The sequence below is a fragment of the Papaver somniferum genome, chromosome 9, assembly GCF_003573695.1.
Source record: "Papaver somniferum cultivar HN1 chromosome 9, ASM357369v1, whole genome shotgun sequence".
In the NCBI taxonomy this organism is placed as follows: domain Eukaryota; kingdom Viridiplantae; phylum Streptophyta; class Magnoliopsida; order Ranunculales; family Papaveraceae; genus Papaver; species Papaver somniferum.
Window position 1 is genome coordinate 188,249,190 of NC_039366.1, and position 17,026 is coordinate 188,266,215.

The 17,026-nt window shown below is 38.6% G+C and overlaps 1 protein-coding gene across 1 annotated transcript; it reads left to right on the top strand.

Annotated features, from left to right (window-relative positions):
- The first annotated feature begins 10,357 nt into the window (after positions 1-10,357).
- On the top strand, positions 10,358-15,555 carry LOC113310012 (ATP-dependent zinc metalloprotease FTSH 7, chloroplastic-like). Its single transcript, XM_026558548.1, has 13 exons — positions 10,358-11,387; positions 11,481-11,546; positions 11,643-11,777; positions 11,950-12,015; positions 12,430-12,615; positions 12,709-12,795; positions 12,886-12,999; positions 13,084-13,208; positions 13,285-13,393; positions 13,647-13,772; positions 13,851-14,171; positions 14,552-14,675; positions 15,060-15,555. Exons 1-13 carry the CDS (start codon positions 10,527-10,529, stop codon positions 15,194-15,196), a joined length of 2,457 nt encoding a protein of 818 aa, XP_026414333.1. The 5' UTR covers positions 10,358-10,526; the 3' UTR covers positions 15,197-15,555.
- Positions 15,556-17,026: the final 1,471 nt, after the last annotated feature.

The window sequence follows — 17,026 nt, forward strand, 5'->3', positions numbered from 1 at the left end:
CATCCCGATAGGTGTCTTGTATGCGGTTCTATAAGCCCATAAAACATCATTAAGTCGCATGCTCCAATCTTTCCTTGTTGGGTTCACCGTCTTCTCAAGAATGGATTTCACCTCCCGGTTAGAAACCTCGGCTTGTCCATTTGTTTGGGGATGATAAGGTGTTGCAATCTTGTGCGACACATTGTACTTCTTCAACAAGCTTTGTAAGATCCTGTTTTTGAAGTGAGAACCCCCATCGCTAATTATGGCCCTTGGAATTCCAAAACCTTGCAAAGATATTAGCTTGCACAAAATCTGAAACCACTTTAGAATCATTAGTCGGGGTGGCCTTAGCTTCCACCCATTTCGAGACATAATCAACAGCAAGTAAGATAAAATTCCCATGAGAGTTGACAAAAGGACACATAAAATCGATACCCCATACATCAAAAGCTTCAATAAATTGAATAAATGTTTGTGGCATTTGATTTCGGGCACCTAGATTGCCTGTTCTTTGGCACCTATCACAAGTTGTATAAAATATATATGCATCTTTAAATAAGGTAGCCAATAGAAACCACTTTCAAGTACCTTGTAAGCGGTTCTCTTACTCCCAAAATGTCCTTCGCAAGCATAGGAATGACAAAAAGACAAGATAGAATTAAACTCGGATTCGGGAACGCACTTTCGTAACATTTGGTCACTACCTTGTTTCCATAAGTATGGATCATCCCATATGTATTGATTCCCTAACCTCTTTAGTTTGTCCCTCTCAGCATGAGACAAGTTCTTTGGGATTTGTTTAGACACCAAGTAGTTCACAATGTCAGCGTACCATGGTTCTCCAAAGGAAATTGAGAATAGTTGCTCATCCGGGAAAATTTCACGCAATGGGATAGCTTCCTTGTCCACAGCAAGACGGCTCAAATGATCTGCAACGGTGTTCTGAATTCCTTTCTTGTCTTTGATTTCAATATCAAACTCTTGCAAGAGTGAAATCCATCGTACGAGCCGCGGTTTCGCCTCTTTCTTCATTAACAAATACCTAAGTGCTGCATGATCAGAAAAGACAACAACTTTTGTACCAATTAGATAAGAGCGAAACTTTTCCAAAGCAAAAACAATAGCTAAAAACTCTGGTTGTGTAGTTTTGTTGGGCCTCATTTAACGTTCTAGAAGCATAATAGATAGCATGAGGTATCTTCCCCACACGTTGCCCAAGCACCGCACCAATCGCAAAGTCACTTGTATCACACATGAGCTCAAAAGGATTGCTCCAATCCGATGGTTTAATGATAGGGGCTGAAATCAAAAGTTCTTTCAAACGATTGAATGCCTCCATACACTTTTCATCAAAGTTGAAAACCACATCTTTTTGCAATAAGTTGCAAAGTGGTGATGCTATCTTGGAAAAGTCTTTGATAAACCTACGATAAAAACCTTCATGACCAAGAAAAGAGCGTATCTCCCTCACCGTAGTGGGAGCGGTTAGAGCACGAATAAGGTCTATTTTAGATTTATCGACTTCCAAGCCTTTAAAAGATATTATATGGCCTAAAACTATGCCATGAGTTACCATGAAATGGCACTTCTCCCAATTTAGCACAAGATTTGTTTCAACACATCGTTCAAGAATTAATGACAAGTTGTGTAAGCAAAGGTCAAAAGAATCACCAAAGACACTAAAGTCATCCATAAACACTTCGATTATGTTTTCAATATATTCCGAGAAAATACTTATCATACACCTTTGAAAGGTAGCTGGAGCATTGCACAAGCCAAAAGGCATCCTTATATAAGCAAAAGTAACAAAAGGACAAGTGAAAGTGGTTTTCTCTTGATCCTCCGGTGCTATCATAATCTGATTATAACCTGAATAACCATCAAGGAAGCAATAATAAGAATGTCCAACTAAACGTTCAAGCATTTGATCAATTAAAGGTAATGGAAAATGATCCTTCCTAGTAGTATCATTCAATTTTCTATAATCAATACAAACCCTCCAAGCGGTTTGCACACGAGTTGGGACAAGTTCGTTCTTATCATTTTCTACCACCGTCACACCTGATTTCTTTGGTACTACTTGTACCGGGTCACCCACGCCCAAAAGCTTGAGTATCTCCTTTTTCACAACTTCCATATGGGAGGGTTCAAACGACGTTGCGCTTCCCTTGTAGGCTTTGCATTGTCCTCCAAATGAATCTTGTGCATACAAACGGCAGGGCTTATACCCTTGAAATCGGCAATTGTCCATCCTATGTCCGTCTTGTACTTCCTTAGCACCCTTAGAAGTTTTTACTCCTGTAATTCACTAAGCTTGTTAGAAACAATCACAGGTAAATCTTCCTTTTCACCCAAGTACAAGTACTTTAGGTGATCGGGAAGAGGTTTCAATTCTAACTTTGGAGATTTAAAAATTGAAGGTACAATCTTTTCATCACTGCAAGGTAAAGAAATAAAAGAGATATTATGAGTTTCCGGGCATCCTTGTAGTGAATTAAGATCACCAAGGGCTTCCTTGACTTCATTACCACACTCTACACCAATATCCATGGATGTAGTCAAAACAGTTTCCAAAGCATCATCACCATTCAATTCAAACACTTGTTGTGCCAATGTATCCATAACATCAATGGAGAAACAAGAGTGGACATCGCTAGGATGAAATGTATTATTTCTCCATCAAACTCCATAGTTAGCGTTCCCTTATCCACATCAATTATGGTTTTCTCCGTTTTCATGAAGGGACGCCCAAGTAGCAATGGAAGAGACGAGTCCGGCGAACCTTCATCCATCTCTAACACGCAAAAGTAAACTGGAAATACTAATTGATTAACCTGCACAAGAACATCCTCAACAATACCCATTGGGTAGACATTAGAACGATCGGCTAATTGCAATACAATTCCAGCCTTTTTAAGAGGACCTAACTCAAGTGAATTGTACATAGATGCAGGCATAACATTTACAGGTGCACCTAAATCCAACATAGCTTTGTTAAAAGTGGTGTTACCAATTGTGACGGGAATGTCAAAGCTACCGGGATCCTTACACTTCAGTGGGAGTTTGTGTTGTAAGATTGTCGAAGCATTCTCCCCCACACTTAGTATTTCATTATCTTTGAGCCTTCTCTTATTGGTACACAAATCCTTCAACACCTTTGCATACTTTGGCATTTGCTTGATAGCATCAATGAGCGGTATGTTCACATGAATCTTCTTTAGAACATCTAAAATCTCCTTTTCTAGTTCCTCCATCTTGGATTTTGCAAACCTGCGAGGGAAAGGTAAAGGAGGAATATAAGTAGAAACCAGAGTTTTAGAGTTAGGAATAGGTACCTCGGGAGTTTGGGGAGAATCATTACTCTTCTCCTATAAAACAAGTTCCTTTAGTGTTTCCACCTTGCCCGAATCAGTAACTTCGGGTTGCACAAGTTGTGTACTACTTCTCAACGTAATAGCATTGACACCCTCTTTTGGGTTGATAGGTTGAGAAGGGAGTTTCCCACTATTTTGTGCCTTCAACTTGTTTATATCAACCGCCATGGAGCCCATTTGTGTCTGCAACTCCTTGATAGCACTCTTTGTTTCTTGTTGACTTTCCTTAAACATGGTAGAAATGCCTTGCATAAAAGTTTGAAGCTTTATATCGATATCGGAACCTTAACTTTGCATTGATTGTTTTGGTTGCTGAAATTGTTGAGGTTGCGGCTGGAATTGTTGTTGTTATGGTTGAAATCCACCCGAACGGTTGAAAGTTGGTTGTTGAACCGCGCCTTGCTTGTTTGCATAACTAAAGTTGGGGTGATATCTCCATCCAGGATTGTAAGTGTTGGAGTAGGGATCATACCGTCTTTGTTGATTTGGAAAGACCGCACTAGCTTGCTCCAACTCCTCACCATATGAAGGTAAAATAACCGCAGTCATCTTTTGCATCATTTGCTCCATGTTACCCATTCTCTGATCACGGTGTGATGACGACTCCGTAACTTCATGCACTCGCCTAATTGGTTCACCTCCAGTGTAGAATTGCTGCGAGTTCGCAGCCATGCTTTCAATCAACGCGGTAGCTTCAGCCACCGTCTTGTTCACTAGTGCACCACCACCCGCAGCATCAAGAAGATATCTATCACTAGATTGGAGACCTTCGTAGAAGTATTGGATTATCATAGCATTGCTGAATTGATGATGTGGACAGCTTGCCACCAATATCTTGTACCGCTCCCAACATTCATATAAAGATTCTCCAACGTTTTTCTTAATCCCACATATCTCTTTGCGAATTTGATTAGCCTTCGACGCAGGAAAATACCTCTCTAGAAAGAGTTTCTTTAACCCGTTCCATGTAATGACGCTTCCGGATGGAAAAGAGTACAACCAATCCTTAGCTATCCATCATAGAAAATGGAAAACCCTTCAACATTGCACCATCGGCTTCAGTCTCCGCTGATAGCATAGCCTTGACAATGGTAATGAATTCCATAAGATGCTTGTTTGGATCTTCATTCACCATGCCATGGAACTTTGGAAACTCTCTAAGCAACCCCGGCTTGATCTCGAAGGTTGAGTTTGTCTCAATACACCATCGTTTGCATCAAGCCTATGCGAAGCCAAGTCCTTGAGTGTACGATTTGCATCACCCATTGCTTCTTCTTCTTCTTGTTCAACTAGTGGTTCTTCTACAAATGAAACCTCTTGTTCTTCTCCTAGTTGTAACTCTTCTTCCACTTCTAGCTCCTGTTTTCCCGCCGTGTCTTGACTTGGTTGGAGTATTGTGCCTCTACAAGTTGATATCCCGTACCTTGGATAGTTCCAATCCTTAGACGCCGGGGATTAGGCACCTGAAAACAATTCTCACAAACAAGTTAGAAACAAGACAAAAAAACAGAAAGCAAATATGAAAACAGAAATGATGACAACAAACTGAAAAAAAAACAGAAATGATGACAACAAACTGAAAACAAGAATGGAAGCAGAAACGATGACAACAAACTGAAAACTTAATAACTATATGTATGCCTCCCCGGCAGCGGCGCCAAAATTTGACCGAGTCAGCATCTTACTCAGTTGGATGGGTTGAGTGGCTTTGCCTAGGCCATTTGCACTGGCCAGAACTGCTGATGCACAATGATTGTGCATCACAACTCCTTCTGCTCAACCATCTGTGGTGCACAATGATTGTGCATCACTGCCAGCTTCAGTTTTCTTCACTTCTTTTAAGCCACTGCTGCAATGCTTCTTCCACAGCAGCCATTTGTCCCTTGCGACTCAACAACTTCAACTCTCGCCTGCACTTCCAACTTCTTTTCAGGCACTGCTTCATTACCACTCCTCCATAAACTGCACCTATGATTTCATTCCACACACACATAACAGCAGCAACCAGCTTCAGTTCAAGTCCATAGCGCAAGCTGCAATTTTCCCTTGTATGCTTGCGGCATCACAAAACTGCACCTGCGACTGAATCCTAACATTCATCTATAGAAGCTAAAACACTTCTGGTTCATTGCAGTACCCCTATTTGAGCTGCAACTGCACACCATTCTCGGTAGTTCTCAAAATAACTTCAGATGCACACATTCACTGATCCACCATTGTCCAACTGCATCACCTGCAATGTTGCTTCTTGTTGTTAGCATCACCACTGCCTTCTCTACCATTTCATCTTTCCATACCCATAGAACAAACTTGAACCATTCTGCATTTGAGTCCCACTCGCACCACCATAGCCATGGAAGCACCACAATCATTCCATCACAGGCTCAGTTGCATCTTCAACTGCACCTACAATCTCTTGCAGCATCTGTTCCAGCCAGAACCTTAACCACTCCAGCTGCAACTCCACTAACACCTTGTTCTTTCATATTACTGCTCAACCATCTCGCAATGCACTTCCAAATTGTCGAGCCATTCTCTGCAACCTAACTCAACCCTGCCAATGAAGCACAACCACAACTTATGGCATCAGACTCAAAACCCTTGTAATCTTCTCAAAGCTCTAAATTTTTACCAGCAACTCTTTCTGAACATTTAAATGAACATAACCCATCTTCAATTTCAAACACAATGCTTTAATTCTTCACCAACAACTAACCCCCACTCAAGAATCACCAGCAGCAGCTCCTCTCCATGTCTCTGTTGAACTCGAGAACTCATCAAACCAGCTACCAAATTCAAACCAACTCCAACCCTTATCTCTTCTCTCATAGCAGCAACCAATCTCATACTCCCATCAAACCCATTCTGCTACCACATATCCTTCATCACAACTACATAACCACCATCTGTAATTCTCGATCTTACTGTCGAATACAGCAACAACATCAACTGTAGCAGCAGCAGCAACAAGATTCATCGAGTAAACCCATCTTTCAATTCAACAAAAGCAGCTCTATCTCTTCTCTGTTCTTTGGATTCAACATCAAACCCATTAATTCTTCGACAGCGTCACCAACACAGCTCTCGATCCATTCTACTTCAGATATTCTATAGAATCACCACGAGATCTAACCACCATCAACACTTTAAAACTCAATTTAACTCCAACCCCATCTTAGCAACATTATCACCTTTCTGCTTATCTTCGTCTCTCAATTTCAGATATTCTTCTCTATCTCTCGGACAAAACAACAGCAGCAACTCCCCTCAATTTCAGATTCAAAACGAAATGAATGAGAGTATTTCGATTCTAGGGTTAAAAGAAGTTGGGTTGGATAATTACGCCCCAGGGCTAGGGAACACCTTAGTTTGGGTGCTAACAACACACACATTACCCCAATTGGCAGCCCCTTAACGTAAACTGGCTGGCCTTAATACTTCTACAAAAGAGTTGCCCCTTAACCCTGGCTCGGATCCGAATATTGTCCTCCATTGAAATGACAATTATTCCCTTGTTGCTCAATTTGGATGATTTCTTCTTCTTTTTCTCCGTAAGACTCCAAAGTAGCTATAAAACTCAAAACACACATAAGATACGCAATTTACAAGAAAACTCGCAAAGAAAGCATAAACATTGATATAAAATTAGGTGTTTTACAAAACCTATCAACTATCATCAAAATCATGATGATAGACATGAAAGCCTTATAACTACACATAAAGATAGATTTGGGATCACTATTAGCATCAGTTCCATGGAAGTGTTCCTGGATGATATTAATGGTGATATCTTTTTCTACACTAACTATGCTCTAATTGCTTTGTCCTCTATAGGAATATGCTTGGGAAAAAGAAATCACAAAGGCAGTTTCATTGGAGTCAACAAAGCCTCAAGAGGTGCAACTCTAGCTCTAGAATGGGGAAAGGAGGTTCACAAAGCCAGTACAACTTTGAATCTCAAGATGATGATATTCTCAAATTTTTTCGGCAGGAATATCAACAAGAGGTTGAAGAAAGGTTTAATCTAGGATATCACCGAATGAAGGGAGGAAATTTTAAAGCAATTGACTTTTTTCTAGCCACCTCACACAAAGTCGACCATTACCAAAACCTATCGGCAATTCGACTAGCAAAACTTTATATCCAGTCTACTCTTTTTGAAAACTTTAACTGGAAGGGGCCAAACCTCCAGAGTTTCTTTACTACTCTTCAATCTTTTGATGTAACAGACATCACTCCTAACCAAACTATTATTGTCCTTCGTGGGAAACACTCAACTAGGTGCTAATCTTAGCCAATACAATGGAACAATGCTTGAGTTAGCTTCTCTTTCCGGGTCAGCTACTCTATTTTCTTATTATAAAAAAAATATATTAGTAAGATATAATAGATCATGATTCCAAATTTGTACACCCCTCCAAAATCGGGGTGCACATTTCGGCTACTCCCATTGGGGGGATTTTGTGTAGAAAACCAGTTTTAGTTTTGAATTTTCAACTACAATATTTCCTATTAAAATCATAGATACCCATGTTAAGAATATTTTTTTATCTTTCCTTTTTATTCTGTATCATCATCAGAAAGTAATTATCACATAGACTTATTTGTAACGTGGTGAAGAAGATGGAGATGAAGAAGAAGAGCAGTGAAACACATAAGCTATCATTTTTCTTATCCTCTTTCTTCCGTAAATCCCAAATGGCTTCGATTTGGTACTTGTTAATCTCTTCAATTGTAGTACATGATGTATACATACAAATGCTTAATTAGCTCCGGTGTTTAACAATGTGTAGCATCATCAATCTTTGATCACCAAAAATTCACAGCTTCGCACATGAATAAAAATCTGAAAACCATCAAGCTGAAATTACATATAAATTTACCGCTATATATATGTGCATGAAACAAAAAAATTTCAGATGAAAATCCTAACCAAAATATCGAGACATTCAATGGGTACAATCAATTTGTTAGTTCAATTACAACCAAAAAAATCAAAAATTGTTGGTTTTTAGATCCAAGTTTTGGTTATTAATTACCAATTTTTGATCAGGCAAAAGCAAAAAAAAAAAACAATATCATTATAAATCTATATCGGGATTGAGAAAACAAGTCATTGAATCATCAATGAAAAACACCTTGACTACATTAACATAAACCATGTTGGTAACAGAAAAGAGAAAAAAGAAGAAAAAAAACTAATATGCAGTTTTTATATATTTTTTTCTCTTTTTTATTATGTGATTTTAGGATAGAAGTAATTAAGATAAACGTAATTAAGTATATTTGAATATAAAACTGCTTTCAGAAATTTTGGCAGTTTATGCTGATTTTCTTAACCAATGAACACGACCGGAATGTGCACCCTGGTTTTAGAGGGTGCATAAATTTGGACTCATGTTTTTTTTTTTTGATTCTCCGGACTCATAGATCATTGTTGTTGATTTTTATTCATGCAAAAACATTTTTTTCCACTTTAGCAAAAATTTTCTTCATATAAACGGGTACCTAGCTCAGCTGGTCATCCCCGTTCCCCAAAGTTTCATACGTTTCAGGAGGTCCTAGGTTCGATCCCCCAATAGCGTAATATTGCAGAAATCAACATGGAAGGTAGAGTTAGTTTTCCCCCCTTGTGACACAATCTCAACCCACATCCGCTTCAGCTCCCTTTGCAAGGTTACCCATAAGGCTCGCTGGTAGGCTAGTACAACAACATGTTCAATTAATGTAGTAGTATGTTGTTGGAGCTTAGCTTGTTAGGCTTCCAACTTATTAATGTAATACTCTTTATCTTTAAAAGATAAATAAAATAAAATAGATAAAGAAAATGGAGTTTGGACTTTGGACTAGATTTTGTTAGAGGTAGGTTTGCCCAATGACGGGGCCACATTTATCCGGTATCTAAGCAGACAATTCCCCTCTGAGTGTTAAGAGTAACTTCTTCTATGCCGTGGCTAACCAAGAACCAATTGTTACCATAAAAGCAGAGAGTGTCGGACTCATATATGAATAACGCACACGCGAAACCAGTCTGACCGAAAAATATGTATGCATGTTATCCAGTCTATGACACCCAAAACCTATCCTCTTATCTCTCTTTCTTTCTTTCTTTCTCACTTTTCTCTAACATTATCACAGTTATCCTCTTTTTGAAGCTATCTTCAATTAAATCAATTCTAGATTTCCAAGTATGTCTATGGTTGAAACTCTACAACCAACGACAACAACAACTCTCCAAATGAATGAAATTCTAGGGTTCCAAGTATGTCTTGGGTTACTGTTACCCAGATTGCATTAAGCAATGTAAACTTAAAAATTCCAGTTCATATTATTTACATGTTTTGAGGAACATTAGGTTGGATTTTACCCAATCATTTCCTTGTACCCTGAGACACACCAATTTCTTTTCCGATATCGATTCCTCTCCCGTGTGAGAGAGAAAACGGACATCTGAAACAATTTTAGTTTTGAAGGGATGGCTTAATATGCAAAATTAATTAAGATATTATAACTTGTACGGCCGTATTATGTTTTTGAAAAATCTCTATAAGGTTTTCGAGTTCCTAAATCAGATCTATCAATATTTCTAATGATATCATCCTTTTTTCGAAAAATAAAATAAAACACCGAAAAAACTACTGTAGATATGATAGATTGGAGTTTGAGAACCATCAAGTGATATATGATGGTTCTCATGCTCTCTCCAACTACAGAAATAAGGGTTCGAACCTATAGAGACCACTCTACTACTCGATTAGAAAAAACAACTACTCTATGAAAAACAACAACTGGAGTATGGTCTTTGGACTACACTTGATTAGAGGTAGGTCAAGTGGGGTGGTTCTGCCCAATGTCGGGCCCATACTTAATCCAGTACCTAAAAACAAGTTGGGCAATTCACCTCCGAGTGTAAGAGTTACTTCTTCAATCATGCCGTGGCTAACCAAGAACCAAATGTCCTTGAAAGCGGAGTATCGGACTCATATATGGATGGATAACGCGCACGCGAAACCAGTCTGACCGAAAAATCTGTATGCATGTTATTCAGTCTACGACACCCAAAATCGATCCTCTTATCTCTCTTTCTTTCTCACTTTTTCTCTAACATTCTCACAGTTATCCTCTTTCCGAAGCTATCTTCATCATCAAATCAATTCTAGGGTTCCAAGTATGTCTATGGTTGAAACTCTACAACCAACGACAACAGCAACGCCCCAGATTATTACAAGAAACCATACAAAAGAGTTTTCAAAATTGACTACTACTCTTCGCAGCTCTCAATCAAGGATTTCTCCATTAAGATCATCGAGCTTGTCTTCTGTTTATATTCTCGGTAGAAGGAATTTTGAAGGTTTTGAATGTTGGGGAGGGAATTTCTTAAAGAAACAGAGGATCGAGAGAAGAATTCAAATTCAAGCAAGTACTGATTCAAATCAGAAAGAAAGTAACGAAGATAAATCAAAAGAGAAGAAATCGTCAACTCCTCCTCCTCCTTCTGCAGCGTCTCCGCCGCAGAGGGGAAAACAAGGAGCGGGAGGAGGAGGTAAAGGATGGAAAAAGACTTGGAAATGGGAATGGCAACCTATAATACAAGTACAAGAAATTGGGATATTGTTATTACAATTAGGGATTGTTATATTTGTAATGAGATTATTAAGACCTAGTATTCCATTGCCTGGTTCTGAACCTAGGGTTTCAACTACTTTTGTTAGTGTACCTTATAGTGATTTCTTAAATAAGATTAATAATAATCAAGTACATAAAGTTGAAGTTGATGGTGTTCATATTATGTTTAAATTGAAAACTGCTGAACAAGCAGGAAAGGTTATTGATATTGGTGAAGTGGATGGGATTAATAAGTTGCAAGAGTCTGAGGCGGTTTTGAGAAGTGTTACGCCTACGATGAAACGTATTGTTTATACAACTACGCGCCCAAATGATATAAAGACACCCTATGAGAAAATGGTTGATAATGAAGTTGAATTTGGTTCTCCTGATAAACGGTCTGGCGGGTTTTTCAATTCTGCATTGGTAATTGATGATATTGGATTGTTGAATTTGATGTTGTTAATATGTGTATACGTCTGATTTTTAACTATGTGAAGTTGCTGTTGGCTTTTGTAGATTGCAATTTTCTATGTTGCAGTACTTGCAGGGCTACTGCATCGGTTTCCCGTTAACTTTTCTCAGGTTTGATTGACGAGTTTTTATTGTTTTGCTATGTTTCAAATTCGCTGCTTCAAGTATTTTAATTGCTGAGTATGGAGGATGTATGTGTTTATACAGAATACAGCTGGGCAGCTGAGGAGTCGTAAAAATGGGGGTTCTGGTGGAGCAAAAGTGGCTGAACACAGTGAATCAATCACATTTGCTGACGTTGCGGGAGTTGATGAGGCTAAGGAGGAGTTGGAAGAGATTGTGGTATGCCTAAGAATTTTCTTTATAGATTTTTGTTTGCTTTTTATAGAAATTGTGCATGGCCAATAATAAGAAGTTAACATTCGTGTGCTTATGCTTTTATGACTGACCATGTTTTGTCGTAAGAAGTTTTAATACCTATTCTAATCATTGTTTACGAAAATATCTTCACCAGGAATTTCTTAGGAATCCAGACAGGTATACAAAACTTGGTGCTCGACCTCCACGTGGAGTTCTTTTGGTGAGTTTTTATGAGTAATTGGAAAGACAAGCTTTAGGTTGTAAATATTGCTTTAGGTTATCTATTTACAAACTGGTTATATTAAATTTTTTTGCCTGCCAACTGAATAGAAACATACATGTATCAATGTGAGTTGATTCGCAAGGTCAATGTTGAGTTTCTCACTGTTTCTTTGTGGTCAATCTCCAACTGACACCATACCCTTTTGACTGCTCATATTGCTAATAGTTTGCACAGTTTTCGCTTGTGGACCATTTTTCATAATTTAGGGATCCAAAGTTCCATTGTGCAGTGCGTGTAACAACTCCCTCTTTCTATTGATAGACCGTCATCATGGTCCTCTGAGGTACCTTGGGTGTTATGCCTGATTAATTTTTCTGAAGACAATCTTTAATGTTGGAATGACCTATACAGGTTGGTCTTCCTGGGACAGGTAAGACTCTTCTTGCAAAAGCGGTAGCTGGAGAAGCAGATGTCCCCTTTATAAGCTGTTCTGCCAGTGAATTTGTTGAATTATATGTTGGCATGGGAGCATCCCGTGTGCGGGATCTCTTTGCAAGGGCTAAAAAGGAAGCACCGTCTATAATATTTATTGATGAGGTTCGAACATTCTACCTGTTCTTCTCTGATTTCTGGTTCTGCTTCTGCTTCTGGAAGTCCTCATGTGTTTAAGTTAAAATTTCATATGCACAGATAGATGCTGTGGCAAAAAGTCGTGATGGTCGATTCCGAATTGTCAGCAATGACGAGCGAGAACAGACCTTGAACCAGTTGCTTACTGTAAGATGCTTGCAAAACTTCTTCTCTTGAATAATTACCGCCATAAGAAACATGTCATTCCCGATTCATGTTTTGATATCTGTATCACAGGAGATGGATGGGTTCGACAGCAACTCTGCAGTTATTGTCCTTGCGGCAACCAATCGAGCAGATGTCTTAGACCCTGCACTTCGTCGTCCGGGGAGATTTGATCGTGTTGTAATGGTTTGTAGTTATCTCGTGGGAAACTTTTGTTGTCGTGTATCTTAAATTGTTTTTGAGGTTGATTCGTTTGGCTGTATTTCATAGGTGGAAACCCCTGATAGACTTGGAAGAGAAGCCATTTTGAAAGTTCACGCAGAAAAAAAGGAACTTCCTTTAGGAGATGATGTCGATCTTAGTGACATTGCTTCCATGACAACTGGTTTCACTGGGTACTGATTGGCCTTATTACTGTCTTTTAACCAGGTCTGTTTCACCAGGATTGACTTGTATTTGGTCATTGTTCAGGGCAGACCTTGGGAATTTGGTGAACGAAGCTGCTCTGTTAGCTGGACGACTGAACAAAGTGCTTGTAGAGAAGGTTGACTTTATCCAGGCAGTAGAACGTTCATTAGCTGTAAGTCTCTGCTTAAGATCTTGATTTTGTCTAGCATATTGTAACTATGATAGTCATATGTAAGTCCACTGTTGCATTTAAGATTCTGTTATTATGTAAGAACTGAACTCTAGTGTTGGTGCATCTTCTTTCTAAGCATGAGGCTACCACCTGTGTGTGGTTGTAGCCATTTTACCAGTTCAAGAGTTTATTTAGCAAGAACACATCACATGCATTAACAAGAAAAATTACTGAGAAATATAATTTTTATTAGGGAATAGAGAAAAAAAATGCAAAGTTGCAAGGAAATGAGAAGGCTGTAGTTGCACGTCATGAAGCGGGTCATGCGGTTGTTGGAACTGCTGTTGCAAAAGTTTTAACTGGGCAACCACGTGTGGAGGTAAGCTATAACACGACAGCCACATGATATTGATTGAAAAGTGTATCCTAAAAGTTAATATTTGGGCTATTTGCTCAGAAATTAAGCATCCTACCGAGGTCAGGAGGGGCATTGGGCTTTACTTACACTCCTCCGACCAGTGAAGATAGATATCTCCTCTTTATCGATGAACTACGAGGCCGTTTGGTCACTCTTCTTGGAGGGCGTGCAGCAGAAGAATTTGTTTATTCTGGCCGCGTATCAACAGGTGCACTTGACGACATAAGAAGGGCAACAGATATGGCATACAAAGCAGTGGCCGAATATGGTCTTAATGAGACAATAGGCCCAATATCAATAACAACGCTGTCCGCTGGAGGGATGGATGATTCTGGAGGGTCTCCTTGGGGAAGAGATCAGGTATTTTTCTTCTTCACTTGTTGCCTTTTTTAGTAGAATCATGTCACTGGCCTACTTATTCGAGGGTTGCTCTACTAGTCGACTGTGAGATTAAATATGAGGAAATTACATTTTGTTGAGATGTGGAACCTAAGTTCTCCTGGTTGTACTCTTGAATTGGGCTCTTCGAAGAAATAGCCCAAAACTGCTAACAACACAAGTTTGAGAGTTTGGATTAAGGAGCTCAAGTCCTTGATGGCGTTTGGCAGCAGAGACAAAGCTGCGCCTGCATACAAGGGCGAAAACAATGAAATAGTAGTCAATCTTCTGGAGAGCCGTGTTAATATTTCTTCTCTGTACTTTATATACGCTAAGTACTGATCCATGGTTGAATTTAACAGGGGTGTCTGGTGGATCTTGTTCAAGGAGAGGTGAAAGCACTACTTCAATCTGCTCTTGAAGTAGCGCTCTCCGTTGTCCGTGCCAATCCTACTGTGTTGGAGGGTCTAGGCGCTTACTTAGAAGGTGATTTTGAGTTTTACTAACTTATTGTATGAGGTGTTCTATGTAAAAATTTGTGATATAAGCCGAATCCAAAAGTATATGATTTTGCCACGGGTTTTTACTGTTTTCCAATGCACATCAGTGAATTGTGCTACAGAACCCAGACCAACAGCCGAGATGGCCCACACAGTAGTTGACGACAGCTCCTATATAATGGAGATTCTGCTCTAGTTAATATTTTTCATTCGTGCATATTCATAAATGTACATTCATATTTGTTTGGAAATGCTTTCTGTTGCGCCTGATTTTACCAAATTCAGATGTTATTTTTACCACTCTCTTCTTTAATTTGACCCTTTGCTGATTGCCTGTGTTGCGTTTCTTCTCCCATCATATCATATGCAGAAAAGGAGAAAGTTGAAGGGGAAGACCTGCATGAATGGTTGAAATTGGTAGTTGCTCCAGAAGAGCTGACAGTTTTCCTTGAAGGCAAGCAGTCGCAGCCACAGTCTCTACTCCCACAACAGGCGACTTCGGGATAACTGAAACTGCGGTATCTATCTTTCTCTCTTTTACTCAAACAATTTGTCGAAATCCCTACGATATGAGTTTAAATTATGGGCTTGGGTCTCTTTCATGCCATCCTCATCTCATACATTAGGTCCCCTTACTTTTCTTAGTTTAGCCTATGGAATTTCACTGTAAAAAATGTAACCTTTTTTTCCTTCACCATTTGGGTTAGCTTCAAATTAGGTTTATTTAGTTATACTCCACATGAAAGAGGTGAGATGTTGTATGCTAGTGCCATTTATTGAAGTACGTCTTTATGAAATTGTAAATTTGTTACATACATTATTATTACATTCTTAACTCAATACAAAGTTTCTACTTCTTGATGAAATATGTCTGTAAAGTTCTTGCACTATGTTGCGAATCTTAATCAAGTAGAAAATGGAAAACTGCATGATAATAGGACATCTGTAGGACTGTTGGTGGAATATGGGTGGAGGATATTTGATATCATCTAAGGAGGACTTTATTCATAAAGCTAAAAGTGATTCTAAATCTCTGGCCACGAGTAAAGAAAAGTGATCTGTTTTATTTACTAATTCCAAGCATATTCACCATTGATGATCACAAACTAAGTGAGATATTGTAAATTTGTTGAAAGATTATTGTTATAAGAAACTCCCTCAGCAAGTTGCATAAGCTACTTAAATAATTAAGGAAAAAAGAAGATAATTTCTTATTCACTGAAGAAATTTGGGCACATCTTGTTGTTTGTATCATGGTAAGAGATATTTTGCCTAGTTTAATTGGGCCCCAAAAAACAATTAGGAGCCTCCCACTAGAGGATAAAAAAGGTCATTAAAACCTAATTTGAGTCACCCCTTAACCAAAATATTTTTAAATGGCTAAACTGTACCTGAATGATTAGTATTAAAACTTGATCAAGTTAAGTTAATTAGTGGGGTTAGATTATGTTAGATTAAAATCAGATTTTAGAATCAATTTTTTTTTTTTTTGTGAGTTGAGAAGAAGAAGAGGAGGTTTAGAGGAAAAAATAGGGATTTTAGAAATGAGTAATTCAAGTAGGGGAAATGATGTTAGGAAGGTTCAAGCAACAAAGATAATTGTGTTGATGGTAAGATTATCTTAAATTCTCTCGTGGATTGGATATATGTCACAACATAGAGAAAGAGTCGTCAATGTCGAGGGATGTATACCTCAACGACACTATAAAGTCGTCAATGTATTGACACCAAATGACGACTCAAACCTGCAACTTTTCCAGTTATGAAAAATCGCCAGGGTAATATGATATATCCTGACGACTCTTAGCTTGGGTCAGAAAGAGTCGTTATTTTGTGTGTTTATACCAAGACGACTCTGAAATTTTTTGGGACAGAGAGGTTGTTTGTTTTTCACGTGGAGTCGTTAACGTTTAAAAAATGGTCGTTCATAGAGGATCGTCATAGGTTTCTATATTATGTTAACGACTCTAATCTAGGGTAAAAAAATATGAAAACCAGAAATGTGGTCGTTATCTTGATCATCATATACCCTAACGATTTTTTATGGTCTCTACATGCATATGAAAAATCGTTAGGGTTTAGGCTTGTCGAATTGACGACCCTTTTACTGTAACTGAAATTTTTCGGGTGAATTTTATTTTTTTCTTTTCTCGGAGTCGTTAATGGTGGAGAAGAGAAGAGTCGAGAGGGTGAGAGGGGAGGGAGTGATTTTTTTGTTTAGAAGTAGAAATGAATTGGGACTTAGAATTAAGGGTTAATAGGTTTTTAAGATTATTTTATAGTGAAGGGTAAAATAGTACTTTCACAAAATTTTAATACATCCCTGAAAAATTTGGG